This window comes from Columba livia, chromosome 1 (assembly GCF_036013475.1).
Source record: "Columba livia isolate bColLiv1 breed racing homer chromosome 1, bColLiv1.pat.W.v2, whole genome shotgun sequence".
NCBI lineage: Eukaryota > Metazoa > Chordata > Aves > Columbiformes > Columbidae > Columba > Columba livia.
In genome coordinates this window covers 145,485,703-145,504,393 of record NC_088602.1, presented here as the reverse complement: position 1 = coordinate 145,504,393, position 18,691 = coordinate 145,485,703, and the positions used below count along the sequence as shown (strand labels likewise).

At 38.4% G+C, this 18,691-nt stretch overlaps 1 protein-coding gene across 5 annotated transcripts in view; it reads right to left on the bottom strand.

The window, feature by feature from the left end:
- The window catches only part of IPO8 (importin 8), a 56,816-nt gene that overhangs the window by 9,635 nt on the left and 28,490 nt on the right, over positions 1–18,691 (bottom strand). For 4 of the 5 annotated variants that reach the window (XM_065035281.1, XM_065035275.1, XM_065035265.1 and 1 more), the window contains 11 exons: positions 18,245–18,410; positions 17,134–17,294; positions 16,562–16,687; positions 13,900–13,966; positions 13,090–13,215; positions 12,534–12,631; positions 11,411–11,506; positions 9,744–9,964; positions 2,479–2,684; positions 769–987; positions 2–118 (listed from right to left, as the gene is read on the bottom strand). In XM_065035281.1, coding sequence (XP_064891353.1) covers positions 2–118; positions 769–987; positions 2,479–2,684; positions 9,744–9,964; positions 11,411–11,506; positions 12,534–12,631; positions 13,090–13,215; positions 13,900–13,966; positions 16,562–16,687; positions 17,134–17,294; positions 18,245–18,410 — 1,603 coding nt within the window. Of the gene's footprint in view, position 1; positions 119–768; positions 988–2,424; positions 2,685–9,743; positions 9,965–11,410; positions 11,507–12,533; positions 12,632–13,089; positions 13,216–13,899; positions 13,967–16,561; positions 16,688–17,133; positions 17,295–18,244; positions 18,411–18,691 lie in introns of those variants that run through there. The other variant, XM_065035293.1, reaches the window with a different exon arrangement.

Sequence of the window (18,691 nt, the reverse complement as noted above, 5' to 3'; positions counted from 1 at the left end):
CCTGCAGCATTTCGCCGGTGTTCTGCTAATGTATATATTTCCTGCAGCTGTTTCTTCTGATCCTCACTCAGTGGTGCTGTCAGCGAGTGGTACCAGGCTGCATCTCGGCTCTGCACCGCTGTCAGAACAGGAAGGGATGAAAAGTGATTATCAGGTTATATTGCAAGCCCATTTCACAACAACAAAACGAAACCCATGGAATTTCTGGTTGGTTTTAACAGAGAATTTGCACTGCAAAACAGGTTTAGTATTCCTGACAGAATCCTCACTGTAGTAGAGGCAATCCATTTTGGGGAATTTGATTACATCCTCCGCTTTCTGAAACAGAAAGTTAATCATGTGGCTGTTACCCACAGACAATTATGAAGTGAATCTTTTAATTTAAAACTTACATCAAAACTAAAACCAACAGGATTAGTCAAACAGGAAAGGGAGAAATTATTTCTCCATTATGATTGCAACATCTAGAAAGAAACATATTTCTATGTGTAGGAGTCCCTCTAGTGACCAAGTCCCACTTATTCAGGCTGTGATTAAAAAGTTCCGAAAGAGAATTAATCTCTGGATGTATTTGGTACCATTTGTGTTTTGCAGTACTTGTAAGCCAAAAACATCTTACGTCTAGCATTAGAAAGCAAAATCACATTTTCCAGTTTCAATGATCTGAATTATTACTTGTAACGCAGAAAACGGTTTTCTAAGTGATGACCGTGCACATTTCCAATATTTCATCATGTTACATCATTCTGCCAGCTTGCAAACACATACCTAAAAGTGCTTGAGTAAAAAACTGGTATTCATCAACACCATTTTCAAGGTCAAGAGGTGTGCTGAACCCTTCAAGAGCAGTCTCCTCCAAGGCATCTTCATCCCAGTCATCATCGTCATCATCTTCATCCTCCTCCTCTCCACCTCCTCCTCCACCATGGTTCTCTTGCATTGCCTGGCTCACTTCGTTTGTCTCCTCCTCATCACTCGGTATCTCCTCTGCAGAAGCAATGATGTGTTTTGTAAAACAAAGATTAGAAAGTATAGGGAAACAATGGCTTACGAATGAAGAACAATTAGTAAATCTAGGTTTCAGCTGGAAAGGGGACCCTCTGTTAACACCCTTTCTCCAAAACCTTAGAAGAATTGGAAAAATGAAGCTGTTAGGATGTTTCCTACATTCAAGATCCGTTAAACTTTTGTTTTCAAGCACACCTGGGGAATGTGAAACTGCCATCTTTTTTCCTTCTTCCATTTATGCACTCATTGTGCATTTATAGGATCCAAAAATGTTGAGGAAATGTGTCTTTGACAAAGTGTTCCATCACTGTGCTTTTTAAATTATGAACAGAGACTTGCCTGGACTTCACAAATTGACACAAAACAAAGAGAAAACCAGACGTGGGGCAAATGTCTGCCTGCTATTCTTCAGAGTGCTCCTTTATTTGAACAAAGTTAAAATCACGTCTTTTGCTTAGCTTTACCTTCCATTCTCCTTACGAAAGAAGTATTTCATCCTGAATTAAATGCAACCCCAACATGCAATTCTAAAGACTGCTCTTTCTCACTGAAGGAAAAATATTTGAGACTTGTTTACAATAAGCAAGATTCAAAAAAAAAACCACCCAAACACTTCTAATTCCAAACCTTCAGATCTTCCTGTGTCAACAGTTTAGAAAGAATAAAGATGACTGTATCTGCAACAAACAGAAGCACTGAATCACAGGACAGACATTTGAAAATTACTGTGCTGTTTTCATACTGTATTCCTATGCATTAAGAAGAATTCTGTAATTCCATTACAGAACAATCACGTGTGAAATTTGAGTGGATTACATAATCTGCTTACATGCAATCTAATTTTCAGGCCTCAAACCATCTATCTACTATTCTAAGTCAAATACAGCCACGCATATCTGCCTGCAATACTGTGTAAACTTCTTTCCCCGCAATTCCCTCCACAAGGTATTCTTTGATGTTTTTTCTCTTCTGGCAGACTCAGCAATAAGAGGCCTGTCTGCTCCAGAAACCTTCAGTTGTCTCAAACCCCACTTTACAAATCACCTTCCATTTGAACAAAGAAGACTTGCTAAGAATTCCTTCAAAGTTGACCACAACAGGTCTTTCTAATAGTTGGGTACTAGGAACAGCTTCTTTCCAGGAATCAAGAATATAACCAGTGCTATCCTGGCAAAGTCCTGCTGCCTGTGTGAGAAGACAAAGAACATTCACAACCCACAAGAGTGGATTTGCGACTTTTGTTGTTACTCTTAACCAATACTACCATTCCACAAAGTGTTAGCTGTTACACATTGAAACATTTTGGTTTCATTTTGGGAGGAAAAATCAATTCCTAAAATGATCTTTCAAGGACCCACTAAGCCTAGCTATTTTCAGCAGACTAATGAGTCTTAAAAATGAACTGCAATTTCTTACCCCCTTTAAATTAAATCCAGACAAAATCCACAATGTGAAAAGGGGAGATTTTACCATTATCTTCTGCAACGTGTTTTTCATCTTTAGCATGATCCTCATGTTCTGTGAGTTCTCGTGAGGCGCAAACTTGTTTTAAGCCCAGGAAGAGCAGGAGGATTGAAGGGACAATCTGGGCAGCCACAGCATCCACTGCAGGTGGTCGGTTCTGTAATTCCATTAGGATGCTCAGTCCTATTATACACATCTTTCTGTCATGGAGTCTGAAACAACACACACTTGTCAGACAAAAAACAGATTTTCACTGCAAGGACATGTAGAGAGAGTATTACGGTCCTGGTGCCCGATATGGCAGAAGACAGAGACAACACCATACAGACTGTGTTCAAAGTCTGTGATCAAAGCTCCTAAACACATTATTTCCTTCGTTCTGAATGCAAGTTCCCCACTGGAAAGTCCGCTCCCAATAACAATTAAATACCTTTCAAGCACTGGCCAAAATCCTGGAACAACTGTTTCGCATTACCAAATACGAAGTCTGTAATGCTAAATAAATACTGTTAAATAATTATGCAGAATATCTTGTCTTTAATAAAGCATTTGATACAGACTATCATCATTAAATAGGATGGAAAATTAATTTGCCTTGGCTTCGATAACAGCACTGTTGCAGGGATTGAAATTAGCAAAAAGACTATTAGTGGAGAGTAATTATAAGTGGGAATGCACTGAATTGCAGGGCACTTTTATACAGTGCCACAGGGCTAGCTGTTTTTAAACGTGTTTATTAAAGAGTCCATTTCTAACACTAACTTGAGACACATTGCTAACTCCAGTGAAAGCGTGGAAGTAATTCTACCATATCAAGAATAGTTGGCAGTACACTCAAATAGGGAACTTGCAAATGGGTAGAATTCCAGTAAAACAAACAAATGATAACTGAAGGGAAAGAAAGTCTTGAAATTAGTAGCAGAAAGACTTTTATGTGACCATAGCCAGACTACTAGGTAAAAGACTATGCTCTTAAAAATAAGAACTGATTTTCACTTCCAGAAATAGAAGTCATCTGCAAACAAGACAAGGAAAAATTCTCTAACTTCTTCTGCAGATACTCTTTGGTTCTCCTTTACTGGAAACACCAGCAGTATTCAATTCCTCTCTATCATTATGTTATTTTAATATTAAGGGCTTGAGACAAACTTGTTTTGTTTGAACTACTCAATTTGATGCTGACAGCTTCTGTGCCAGCCTTCTGCAGGACAAGTAGCTCCAGCAAAAAGCTACAGCAAGACCTACAGACGCCAAGCAAACCCCCAGAGCTGGCAGAAGACGGCAATCCTCCAGACTCTCAGTAGATATTTCCCTACTGAATCAGTTCTGCTTTGGAATGAAGAGGATAGAAGTTGAGAGAGAAGAAATTATCAAGTTGTGTGCCACAGTGTAATAAAGCTTACAGGGAAGTGCCAGCTCAATCCACCACTTCAAAAATTGCTACAGAAATACAATTTTAAAAGTGCTTACAATTTAGTTACCAAAGATCCCACACAACACGCTACTGAATTACAATATTCTTTAAGTAATAAAAGTGACTATGTATTACAACTTTCTGAACTTTGCATGTGCTTAAACAAGGCTGGGGATTAAGAGGGATTTCATTACACCCCCCATGTTGTTAGTCCTGTTAGGGCTTAGCGAAGTGATTCCATTCTCAGAGTAGCTGACAACTGCAATAAACTATATATGACCATGCGTAACATTATGCTCACAGAAGACCTTCCAAGAAAAACAAAGTCAACCAGCGTATCAAATTACGCGCTTTGTCATGTTGGGTTTGGCTGCTCCATTACACATGTTGAAAAATGTACCAAAATGCAAGTAGGCAAAGAGTGTCCTTCCGTCCTTCCATCACTGCTAACTGCAATACTTTATTTTCAGAAGGAACAGTGCACAAAAGAGGGCATATAGACCAAGCAGGGAAACTGAGGCAGGAGAACAGGGTCTGCTTTCACCATAAAAAATAATAATTAAAAAATAACAACAAACAACACAAAACACTCTTGTGAGTTTATCTATCTTGAAAACAAGCTCAGCACCATTTGCTCTCCTGCCAACGCTGTGAAGGCCAAAATCCAAGCTAAAGATGATGTTGCCTATGAATGAAGTATAGCTTTTTGAGCACAGTTGTCCTTACTGCAAGTACAAAACAAAAGAACTTCCTCCACCCCTTCTCTCTGCCTGCACCTTCATGCAAGTTTGACCCAAGCTCTGTAATCTATGCACAAGACTTCTATTCTGCATCTTGAAACTGGGAAGCAATGAAATTTCTTCAGTCCCCAAATATATAAAGAAGTAATTTCAGTGTACATGCTCTAGAGTAGTTAATGACATTTGGCTATAACTGTTACAACCATTACACAATGCCAATTGTAAAATGCAACATTGTAAAAAAAACCAAACCAAACCAACAACTTAGTAATTAGGGGCTTAGCTTCATACTAAACTATCTTTCTGGACAACAAGTGAAAGCGCAAGAATCAAGCATTGCTGCTTAAAAGGGAGTCATCATTAGGAAGGAGCCCAAATGGCCAGAAAAATACAGCCTATTTGTCATGCTCCATTTTCAAGCTGCTAAACAGAGAAGTTGTAAGAATGAACATGTGTCTTCAGAACATGCAGGTTATTAGAAAGCCCACCAGGACAGCAAAAATCCAGGCATGAAGCCATCCTTAGTGAAGCTGAGCCAGAAGGAGACTTGTTTCTTCCACCTGCCAGCAGAGACAAACAGCAGGATAAGCATCCACCTTGCCTGAAGTTCAGCGTTCTGCTGCGCCCCAGCTGTACCAAGTACCCACGGGACTGAACAAGCAAAACAGAGTTTAATGTCATTTACATAGTTTCATAATGGCATAGAACCGTCTCAGGACCATTCCTTTGCTATCCAAAGGCTCGTTATCTCAGCAGCCTTCCATCTGCATGAGGGAGCCTGGATACAATTCTCCTTAGCGCTTTGTGCTTCAAGATCCATACTTAGTTGCTCACCACAACACAATAGTCCTCCCTAACAATCACGGACTTTACTTGCTACCCCAATGGTATATGAAGCCCGGAGTGCTAAACATGCAACGCATGGCAGTGCAATGCACAACTCCTGGGCAAGTCTGTTCTTAAAAAGCTGCGTGTGGTCTGCATAATCCGCAGGACTTTTTCTTGCTAATACACTTCCTTCAAACACAGGACAAAAAGATCCAAGAATCTTTTGTATTTAAAACCAAGCTGAAAGTGTTTCAGAGGAAAAAAAAAAAAAAAAACAATCACTAAGCTTTTCCTTTACTGGTTTGCTTTGCTCCTTTATGTGAGGATCAAGTTGCTTTCTATTACATCAATCCAGTTCCTTGACAAACTGCAAATAATTTGCCATTTCCTTCTAGCTGCAGAGTTGGAACCAACCCTCTTTTCCTATATAAAACCTAAATTTTATATATAACTCTGAGAAAACTAGTATTTCTAACTATTTAAACTCCTATCAAATAAATCCCCATATTCTACTTCTAAAAACATAAAATAACTTTTTTTTTAAAGCAAATTAGATTTTCCTTTCACCCTACTTTCCACAGAAGAATTTTTAGTATGAGAATTAGTATTGGTCTTGCAGAAGTCTCACCCAAATTTCAGCTGCCAGAGAAAACATGGAAAGCAGTTAAGGAACAAATGTTTCTACAAATGGCTTTTCAGTTTGAGGTTATTGTAGAAAACCTTTAGAAATAAATAAACACAATATACTGTGGTAAATGGGTATTATGGGCACACGTCCACAGATATGTAAGATCCACAATGACATACTGGATTTATGCAGAGCCTTACAATGAGTTCTCAGCTCTCCTTGCCTGGGTCATTTTTAATACTCCAAATTTCTAATCGGCTTTAAATAGTTTCCACACTTTTAACGGAAGATCAGCTACTTATCCTACCATAACTGCTTTCCCCCCACAAGAGGTATTATTCCCATGGATTTCGTCTCATGCATTCACAAGTGCTGCTCGAGAAATCCTGCATTCTCTTGGCAAACACTGTTGGCTTCAGCCTGAGAGCATGCGGACACGCACAACCCTGCCGCTGGCAGAGCAGAATCTACGGGTAGTAGGACCTCACATGAGCAGAAGACAGACAGAGGGGTGTGAGATTTATGGAGAGCCACTGCTACCAGTAAGTTACAGATTTTCTGCACAGATGAGAAAGAAATGGCAGGAAAATTCACCTGGTCCTTCACGCGTGGAAGGGACTCTACTTTGTTCTTCTCCAGTTTCTCTAGGATCTCTGAGTCTTCCAACTGGTTTGAATTTGAGCCTAAAACTGCCTCTTGCTGGAAAGCAATCTATAATAACTGCAACCCAAAGCAGCAGTGAATGATGGGTGGTGGGAAAAAGGACTGTATAGTTCAAGGTGCCCACTGCTGTCCACACTGACAAAGACATGAAATCTGCAGGGGCGGACCCAAGAAGGGTTTCAAGAAAGTCAGGTTTTGTCTGCATTTCTGTCTTTTCCTGCTTGGTTAGGCCTTTGAGTATCTGGCTGCTGTTCAGATTATGACCCTTACTACCCTTACTGAAAGAAACTGTCTTCTAGAAGCCGTGCTGTGCAGAGGGAAAGGGAGGAAGACCCTTACATCACATCACATCGCATCACCGTGCCTGACAAGCGGGACTATAGCAAAAGCCCTATACCTGGAAGCCACAGACTGAGGAGACAGCACTGAAGAAAGAGCACCTTTTAGATTTAAGCAATATTACAGATATTTATTTCACTGCTGGTAGTAGCAGATCAAAGAGATACATTTTGATCTGCTGCCGTTCAAGTGCAGAGTCTGAGCAGAATCTTGCAAGATGATCTCCATTTTCAGTGTCATAAGCTTTGTCAACTTTTGCCTCAGCTCTGAAGAATTTAGTTGAACACTAGTTGCAGTAGCTGATGCTTTTTGAAAAGCGACAAAAAAGAACGGAATGTTAAGCTGTAGCCTACAGGAGTACTTGAGGTTGGCATCTAGTCAGATCTCAGCATTTTTCCCTTCTGAATCTGACTAGTTTCTCACCAAATGCTCCAGGATGAACAGTTTAAGGCTATAAATCTCTTTCATTTTTTATTTCTTTGAAAAAAAGGAATGACACATTTACCTCCTATAGGGAATATCTTCTTTCATACTGTCTCTGTATGCATTCAGCATTTGATATGCAGTAGAAAAAAATGACAACACAGAGCTGAATCTCAAGAACTTTGCTTCAGCCATAAGAAAAAAATCAGTACATGGAAATCCTAAAAATTCTTGGTCTTTTTTAAAGTTGGTAGATGTAAAAATAATTCAGTAATTAACAATAACATCTCCACAAGGTGTAGAAGTTGTAGACTTAAATGTGCCCTTTTCTAGCCACAGGCACTCCAAAAGAAATGATGGACACTGGGTCCTTTATGCTTTCTTTGTCACCCACTCAAGTAACCCCTCTAATTGATAAGATGTGTATTTCTGTTAAGATACAGGACGTACCGTAGCCATTTTGTATACACAGTGGGCAGAAGTCAGAATGTTTGTGATAATAGGAACTGTCTGGTTTTGTTATAACGACTACAATATTTTTTTCCTCACTTTTTATCTGTTTAATTTTGTACTTTTTATTTTTTTTTCTTCAAGGAGAGAGTGCTATGGTAACACCTTGGAATACAGACATCAATGGGGAGTCTGCACAAAGCCTGTATACACCCAAGTAGGCAATTTCTCTGGTATCTCCAAATGGTTTTCATTCTAGTAAAACAGACAGAATCAATGTGCAGACCTGAAATAAAGTAGTCTGTGTTGCAGTTTTCCAAACTACTGTGCTTTCACCCTCAACCCACTAAAACGTGTACTTAGGGCAGAGGAGGGAGGAAAACAAATTTTACTGTGTACATTTGGTATGTGTTTTAAAAATATTACAAAGGTCATGCTCAGGGCAAAACCTGCTTATACCAGTTGGCCATTGATTGACTGGGAGTCATTATTTTATTACAGTTATAGTAAAGGTAATGCAGTGCTATAAAGCACCACACAGTTCTAAATTCAAGATGGACAACTGAGACAATAATGCAGCTATACCAAGATGGTGTATAATTCTGTTCAAGAAATATTAACTCAAGTAAGAATTGGTACAGAGAAAAGCTTACTTGGATGACTGGGGAGTGGAGAAACCTAATTATAAGAAACCCCCAAGAGACTTGCTTAGAATTGGAAAGACAAGACTGTATCAATAAAAAACAGGTAGGAAAAGAAAGACAACCTACAATAAGGCGTGCATCTGTGGGTCAGGAGCTGCTGCCTGGGCCCATGCTCATTCTTGGGATGACTCCTGACACGCTGACACTTCACTTAATCTGTTGGCAGAGACTATACACAGAGAAGACGCGTTCTAAGCCTACCCGTGCGCCTGCAGTCAGATGTCAGCCCCAATAACAAAATGTACCTCACAGCGGGAAGGTGAGAGGAAGCTGTTAACTACATCTGACTGTCTGATTGCCCTTGAGTGTATTTGAATCTCACAGTTGGACGCCACATCTTCAGCCAAGAGGCAAGCACCAGCTGCCGAGCATGGGACTTCACGTCTGCCCAGCATCAAGTGTGTGCTTAACTATGCGATGACAGGCTTTGTCCACCTTCATTTACTTCAAAAATGTTCAGCTCCTGCCCAAGTGCACGCTAGTGCAGCAAACACACATGTTCAAGGGAGGTCAGATTGAATTTTAAGTTCAGCGGTTATACTAAACATCCAGTACACCAACGGCATAATGATAAAGATGCAAAGATGATCATGAACAACTCGTAGGGATTAAAATCAGAGTGTGGGATTCATTGGAAAGAATACCGGTTTTTTAACACTAAATGAAGCCATTAAAAACCTTTACAAAATATAGAAGAGAAAAGATGGACACACTGTGTTTCAGAAAAAAAGTTAACATCTTGCTGAAAAACAGCTGGTCAGCTGCATGCTGGACCATCTACTGAAGGAGCAGATAGTTTCTGATTAAGAAACATAAAATAATTCTGAAATATGATATGTATCATAGCCTTGCATCCTCACAGCACAGAAAATTCAGCACGTAGCTCAACAAACCAAGAAAAGTTACATGGACATAGGTCACATTTACTGGCATCACAGCAATTAGAGCTGGTGTGGACTATTGTTATTAAGACTAGCGAAGGAATGAGAACTCTTTCATCAACATGACTAGGGATGCAAACAGAAGTGAAAAAAACCATCAAACCCATGGACTCTTAAAAAAAACCCACACACAATACTTGCCCAAGAAAACAGTCTGTGTCATTCATCCACTGGTTTATGAACTGTGCAGTGATGGGCTCAGGATTGTGTGGAAATCTGATGTTCTCCAAGGTGTGCAGAAGTAGGTCAGGATTGTAGTAGAGCGCAGCTATGGCAACCTGAAGACACATGGTACGAAGCTCGCTTGTTTTAACTCCTCTAGTTAACCGCTCCAGAACAGCCTCCACAAAGAGTGGAATACACTGGGCATAGAAGTATGAAGGGAAAGGAGAAAAACAAAGAAAAACAGACATTATACATGTTGCCAGATTATATAACAGTTTAAAATACTTTTATCAGAACTGTTCTCCAGAGTTAAATGAAGTCCAGGTATGACCTAGGAACACATTCTATTCACTTCCTAGTGTAAGAGCATTTTAAGCCTCTCCTGGCATGCTTATAAATCTTTCGCAAAACAACCATAATCTGAGCTAAGAACTGCCAATGTTATTATTCTTAGCATGGAAAGGAATATTTGGGGCCATTTGGTGGAATTTGTTCTAGCGTGTATAAAAGGTTTAGAAAATAACTCAGAGGCATTCTCATATTTAAATAAAGATATCGAACAATTTCAAAACCAACAGGCATTAAAAATGGAATTACCTAAATCTGAAGAAAAAGAAGTTTTTCCTAACAAATGTAAGTAATGTTAAATTTATGATAAAAGTTCGAAATGAGTGAGCTTATTCTGATAAAAGCAAGTATGCACAAATTTCTACCCAATGACATAAACATCTACATATACTTCAGTGTGCAGGTTTATGCTTGACAATAATTTTGGAAGCATTATGAATGTTTTAGTTCATGAGTTTCAGTTCAGTGTGCAACCATTTTAATTGACAGAGTTGTGGAGCTCAGTTAAGCCTTCCACCACATACTTATTTCAATGCAAATGCATGCAATTCACTTTAATCCCTTCCAGACTTCTTTTAAAAATAAAATCTTCCAGGGAACAGTTTTATCTTCAATTACTTCATAATTACATTAGTAAATTTATACTGGTTTCAGTGACATTAACTGAAAATTTATCACTGCAGTCCACAGGTTGCACTGTGGCAACATCAAACAAGACGTGTTAAAGTAATTTAGGCTGGAGCGTTATGTAAAACATAAGACCAGAATTTAGCCCTTAATAAGAAAAAGACTACTATCTAAAAGCGTATTTTAACAAACAGGAAAGCTGTGATGATATTTTTCCCAGCAACCACAATCCAGCCACACTAAAAATTCTTCATTTCCAAATGCATCGAGCAATTAAAAACATTAAAAAGAAACAACTTCAGTAGTTGGATATGTATAGTTAACATTTCAGCCACAATAGTTTTAACAGCGTGTGTTTTGCATTAAAAGGGAAGTCCTATCAGGAAAAAGCACAAACAAAACAAAACAAAAGACAATCCTGGACATCATACTATATCTTTACCTTACAGCCTATGTTCATTTTCCAGTCACGCCCATGAATCTCTGATCTCAAAAAAAAAACCCCAAATTAACCAAACCTTACAAACTCTCTTGAGCTCATTTACTTCTTTCTGTACTTCTCCCCATTCCCACACTTTACCTTTTCCTCAAATTCTCCTATTCCAACTGCTTTTCCCAGGAATCACACACATGTCATCGGAAGCCAGTAAAAGAGAAAATCTGTTCACCTGGTCAATACCCCGTCCTTTGCATTGAAGAACAATTACTTCTAGGAGTTTGGCTGCATGGCACTCTGCATCTTCTCCTGCATCTCCTGTTAATACCTAACAGCCAAAATGACAATTCAGTTTATCAATATTAATCACTGACAACTTTGAAAGCAAGTGCTCCTGTACCTGCACTCAAACACCCTCTATATGACATATACATATTTATTCATGCTATATTTTGTGAGGAATTAAGACACATAAAAAATCACCTATACAGGACATAAAAAAGGATAAGTGGCTAAAGATGAATTTAAAAATTTAGAAGAAATCGCCATAGTTCTTTATGAATGTTAGTATTCTTTATATGTCATTGTTTTCCCTTTTTTAAAGGAAATGTCACTTAGAATATTTATTTATGTTTTCCACGTTCTGTTTCAATTTTTTTACTTCAATGCTAATATAGGCACTGGCAGATTAACAGCCTGGCAAAGTGAAGTCCTCTCTCTAGGCTACTTTCTGATTAAAAACAAGATGTGTGCAATCCCTCTGTGTATTCACATATACATGAAACTGACTGCTGCTTCTCAGTACATTTCAACCCTATGGTCAGTGTCAATCAAACCCGACAAAGAAACAGAATTCTCGAACACATTCTATCTATATAAGTTTCTTAAAAATAAGCAGGTAGCTAAATATCTAACACTCTATAATGCCCAAAATCAGAGAAAGGCTGCAGCATTAATTATACTTGAGAGAATCGGCATAAAAGAGAAACATTATAAATGTCGGAAGAACTTCAAATGAGTTCACAGCTTAGCTGACAACTAGAGAATCTAATCACAAGATGCACAACCCAAGGAAATCAGGCTTCATTAATTCCTCTACTTACCAAAATAGCTGTTCATAGAGGAGAGTCGAGATGAACAGCAACTTTCTCCCACACAGATTTTGTGCGTGCAAATTTTTTAAAAGCATGTCACTTAAAAAGTGTGAAGGTGCTATGTGTACTCAGAACTGAGTCGAGACCAGATTTTGTTTCATTCTGAAACAACCGGCCACCACCTGGCATGTTCAGGTCACCCTGTTAATCTGATTGTTAAGTACCAGTGATAAGCGCAAGAGTAAGAATCAGAAGCCTTACCTTTTTACACATAGCATAAATGATTTCTAAATGCTTTGGGTTAGAAAGTAAAGTATCAGTGTCAATGGTCACATAATTATGCAACAGGGGCATCATATCTGCAGAACAGGGAGAGCAAAGGAGAAAAAAAAATTACAAACTAATCCATGAAGTGCTAACCAGTGAGGCTGTAATCCTATAATGGGATTCATTAGCTCAGATTCTTGGACATGGTTGGAAACTCAAGCCCTGCAAAGCCTATTCTAGCAGAATTCTTCTACAAAGTCCACCAAGCACGGTACATTCTCAGAAGAAATAACACAGCACTACATCTTAATTAATTAATTTGCTTTGAGTTCTGAACCTCCTACAATAACTGATCACACTGACAGATTTGAACATACTTCTACTTAAATATGCTCCTGTTACACTCCCACACTAAATAGACGGTCATGGTACGACTCAAATACATGATCATTCTAAATCCTCACATTAAATGGATATGACCCTTACAAGGTGGGTTTTTGAGATAAATTCCCAAATAGCAGAAACATAAACAGAATAGAAGTGATCATACCTGCAAAGTACTCAAAGCAATCCTGCTGGAAAACCTCATACAGAACACCTAAAAGCTGCCACATTTGAGGTGAAATCATCTGGCATGTCAAGCTGTAGGCCAAGGAGAGAATTTCTTCATAAAACTCTGGAAAAGATAAAGCAAGGTGCTTTAAAAAATAAATTTAAATTGCAAACACCTTGAAATCTGAAACTAAGCCACGAGTCACATAACATCTAGAAGACGGTAATTAGGAACTAAATCAATAGGTAGAAAAATAATACAAATTGGAAAAGACTCTTTTAGATGGGCCTTACATTGGCTATAGTTACAACAACATACACAGTTTTCCTTTATAAATACACAGTAGAGAAACATATTACCAGCACAAAGACATTGTTTCTGAACAATTTCCTGCAAAATATTTTTATTTCCCTAACTTCTGTTGTATTTAAAGGCCTTATCACGAAACTGTGTAGCTCTTTAGTACAGGGTATTGATAAAGCAGTAATTTAATCACAGACCGTGTCCATAAAAACACTAATGTAATTGTAGATGTTGTCCTTTAACACAGCTAGAACTGTAATCAGAACCGCATCTACTGCTTTTGAGTCTGACCTCCAGAACACAATAACCAGCCTGACTAATGTACAAGAGATCAGGAGAAACAAATCACAACTGAAAATTCATGTCTTTTTTTTCTTCAGTGAAGCACACCCAAAAAACATGAAGTTCTGTTCAGGAAGACAGTATAGGTTGTAATAATTAAGTTGAGACTTTTTTTATGTAAAAACATCTAATATTTTTCTAAAAATTATCTCTAAAACATACCTATAACATGTTTCTGCAAAACGAGGCCAATGATCTGTAAACAAATGCTCTCAAGCTGTTGAGTTATCTGAAATAAAAACATAAAGCAGTTTTTTAAAAAAACTTAGAAATACAGTAGTTTAATCAATGGATTTCACTAATTCAGTTTGAGAAGTTCATTGAAGCAAAAAGGCTTTAAACCACTCTTTAAATACTGTATTAGCAATCACAATATTACAAAATAATGTCTCACTGATCTAATTACTCAGATTTTCAATAAACAGTATTGCTTTAAAATTTGTGACTTACAGCATTTTGCTTTATTTAAAGAAAAAAATATTTTTTGGTTATTCTACACGTCCCATCAAAAACTGTGTCTCTTGTGCTCTCTGGATATAAAGTAACACCGTCCTCAAAACGTTTGTGAAAAAGCCTCTGTCCAAAATCTTAGAAGTAGAATGGGTTTAAAGGCAGAAAGGGAGAGAGGCTTTTGCCGAAGGTCTGTGGAGATCTTCCCAGAGTGGGCTCAGCAAGAGGAACATGTGCAGAAACTGGGAGTGGACAACTGTGCTGAAATCAGGATTCAGCTTTGCCCTGTTGGGCAGAGAGACTTCACTTATGAATTAAACTAAATTGCAAGGAGAACTATATGACCACATTGTAAGTCTAATTAAAACCAGCAAATACAGACATTTAGTGATATTACCACAGGTTATTCATTACAGACAGAACCTTGCAGGATGTGAGGCTTTCTGGACTTGTTCTAGCAAAGGGATTAAGTATGTGACCACAGATTCATCCACTTTCCTTCAGACACTTGACTCAGAAATGATCGTCCCCTAAAATCTCTTCATACTTAAAGGCGAAAGGGAAATGAATTTCTGAGGAGCTTTCAGCCCCATATATAATTTCTATACCATTTATATCACTTCTGAAATAAGATCCTGAGATGAAAGGCACTCAGCACAGTATTTTAGCTTGTGTTTCATACAACAGAAAAACAAGCTGCTAAGTTTATACCAAATATGTCCCAACCCCAAAGGTTCTCCTAGGCTAAAACCTGAAGATATACTTCAGACTATCAATCATGATGCTGAGCTTACTTACCAGATTTCATTTTAGCTTTCAAAAAATACAAGGGGCTCTTGTAAAGAAATGAAAGATGTTTTGAATACAAAAGGAACACAATGGTCTTCTGTCCTGGTTTCGTTAAAAACAAGACCAGTTTCTCTTTCAGTGAATTTTCCTTTCAGCTAAGTTCTTCTAAGTAACTGCACTTTTCTAAATTTGGCTGCAAGTTTTTCCAGACAGGAGCTGATAAAGGTAGCAATGGTATGCAGAAAAGACCCAGGTTTAGACTTATTGCTATGGTAGCTAAGGTTACTGATAAATTTTGCATATCCCGTAAGTGAGAGGGGGGGTATTTGCAGGGAGGGGCGAGCAGAACAGGTGACTAAAAATTGACCAGCTAAATATTCCACCCCATACACGTCATACACCCTACAAAAGTGGGAGACCACGTGGGTCTTGCTCTTTGACCATGGCCGGCATCTGAAGAGGACCCTGCCTGTCGTGCCTGGCATCCGAGGCCTGGTTCCAGACCGTGCATCCCTGAATCCAGTTCCAGTTTGCTGCACAGTCCAGCCCAGGACTTGCAGGTGCCTGCCCTGCAGCCACTGGTGCCAGCTCCGTGGCTGCACAGCACTGGGAAATTCAAGATTGGTTTTGTATATTTTGTATTATTTTCTCTACTTTATTAGTAGCATTAGTAAAGTATTTTTAACTTTTTACAACTTGCAAGTCTCTCTACCTTTTCCTCTTATTCTCTTTCCTTAGTGGGAAGGGCAGGGGGGAGGGGGTTAACAGAGCATCTGCCACGGTTTATTGTCACCCTGCAGTAAACAGCGACATCTTCCAAGAAAATAATTAGTATTTTAAATGATGTATTTTTAAAATTATTAGCTTAATAAAAAGATGTCACACATGAAATGAAACTTTCTCATTGTAAATCAAGGAAGCAAAACAGTCTAGGACAAAGCATTTTATGCCAACTCAGCTTAAAGTTACTGGCTGACTTTGCCTCTCTGGTCAGTCACTGAACTCTTTCCTACCTCAGTCAGCCCAGGTGGTATGAGCAGAAAGAACCTCTTCTCTGAATATGTGACATGTAGACTTCCATTGCACCACAACTGGGAGATCAATTCCCAGGAATTCTACACAAGAATTTCTGGGTAAATAACAAAATATGAGTCACCATTGTAAAAAATTAGCCTTATGCAAAATAATACTCCCTAAAATCGGGTTGGACTAGATGATCTCCAGAGGTTCCTTCCTAGTCCTAACCATTCTATGATTCTGTGAAATCTATTTTAACAATCTGTAATAAAATTATCCAATCAAGTATTTACCAGAAAAACGGCTAAGGACTTTACCCTCAGAATACAAATTCCCCTTGAAGTTGAGAGGTAAACAATTAAAAAAAAAAAAAAAAAAAAAAATCACAAAAGTAAACCAAGATTTAAATTCAAATTTGTCAGAGATCACTTGGTACTAATTCACCATCCTGCTATAGTAAATGCACGTTCATGTTAACTCGAGTGATGCAACATACATTAAAGCGCTCGTCACAAATAAAAGGCACGAGGGAACAGCAGGATAAAAGACGTATAAACTAAAATCTCACCTCCTTGTGATCTTCCACAACTGTCAGGATAGTGTCAATTGTGTGCAAGATGCCCATGGCCATAACTGTTTTGTCCTCTACTTCCTCATATTCCTCACTCTGAAGAACTTTACCAAATATTTCAGCCTATGGAAAAAAACAACTAACTTGACATCCAAGAGCAAACTCACAAATTCACATTTCTAATTTGTCATGCAAAGCCAAGACACCTAATTCAACAGCAGCAACACCTTATCCGTAAGAGACGTCAGTGCTGAAAAATATGCTCCTTACTTTTGAAAGGGGAATATAGCAAATTAAAAACTCCTCTTGAGAAGGCTGGCTATGTTAAGTCATTTGAAATGTTAGATAGTTAGAGCCTGGCTCATTAAAACCAGTGACAAAATTCAGGATCTTTGAAAAATGTGTACATTTTAAAGATGCTTCATAAAAAAAAAAGTACTGTGAATGCTATAGGTTGACCTTTACAAAGATTCCTTTAAACAGTGTGCACTTCTAACAAAGTTCATTAAATGTTTACGAAACTAGGCACATGCTTCTGACTGGACTGTTACTTTGCTATTATCTCTTACCAGGTGCTGAGTCATGTCGACGGCGATGGTAGCGACTTCCTGACTGTACTCACAGATCATCTTCTGGATGACATTAGTAAGATCATCGTTTTCCGTCTCTCTAACAATGTGCAAGAGCTCTTGCATAACTGGCCTTACATAAGGCTTCACATATTCCTTGGCTAAAAGAAGCAATTGAAGTGAAATCAACTATCCATAAACACAAATATACAGCACTTAAAACTACTACATACCTGATTAGTCTTGAACAAAATAATTTTTAAAACCTACTTGTCGGGGATTGGCTCAAGGAGCACAGACATGAGTCCACCAAGCAACTGTACGAGCAGAGCCCATTTTAGTTGACATAAGTAGGCCTTAGTTAGCTTGTCTATTAGGCCGTGGGAAAAGGGGGAACGGAAAAGTACTAACTAAGGCAGGGTCAGGATATCCTTGAAGAGATAAGAGTCAGAAGAATGCGGGATGCGCATAGCTAGCTAAACCCAAGTAGGTGGAGTAAGTAAATGTGCTTAGCCTATTAGATAGAGACAAGTATGCATAATTATGGTATTTGGTATAAATGCACACTATCTCGGGCAATAAAGTTGAAGTATGCTTTATCACTCATATTGAGTCGGCTGCATTTCTTCCTCCGTCCGCTCGGGTCTGGAACTCTGATGGGACTTTTCTCTGCACCTACTCAAGGCACTTTTACAGCCTATAACTAGCAGACCAGCAAAGTAAATAAATTGTACATTTAATACACTCAATACTGAAACGCCATCTACAACAAAAATCCACTGTTTTGGGGGAATACATGCCCTTAGACATAGGCAGCATTCATCCTCAGACATACACACTGCTTCACTTTGCTAAAGAGAAACAAAGTCAGGTGCTATTTCATTTATTAAAAGAGATTTGTTGATTCTAACTTCTTCTGTGCAAAGACCTGCTGTAAAAACTTGAAGTCAGAATTCTGGGATGTATACAGTAACTAACAAGTAAGTGAAGCTGTCTAAACACGGTTAAATGAATGGTAGAAATGTTTAGATAAACCTGCACCAACCTTCCCATTTCTAAATAACAAAAAAAAATAATCAGCATATACAACTGATGAATCACTGTAGCATACCTTGCTCTTGGTTGCTTATTAACGTCTGAAGAGCGATGGCCGCTTCTACTTTGACAGGCATTTCCTTATCATCAATCAGGCTCTTCTTTGCCAACTCTACTGCATTCCTCAAGTTTAGCTCATTGTGAAATTTCAAAGCACTGAATGAATGAAGTACCCAACAGGACTGCATGGCAAAAAGAAAAGCAAGATAGGGACAACAGCAATTTTTAGCATTTCTTTAACTGATTAAAAAATAATGCTAACTATCTCTGTTTACACGCATTGCTTTTTTTTCCTTAATTATGGTGTGCTCATAAAGTAACATGTAACATAGTTCTTGCAACCGAGCAGTTCCTTGTTTTCCTTTCCCAAATTCCAATAAATTCAGTATACACATAAATGGCATTCACAGTTTCGGTCCTTCTTGAGGAAAAAAATCAAAACAGAAATTAAATAAAATTTACT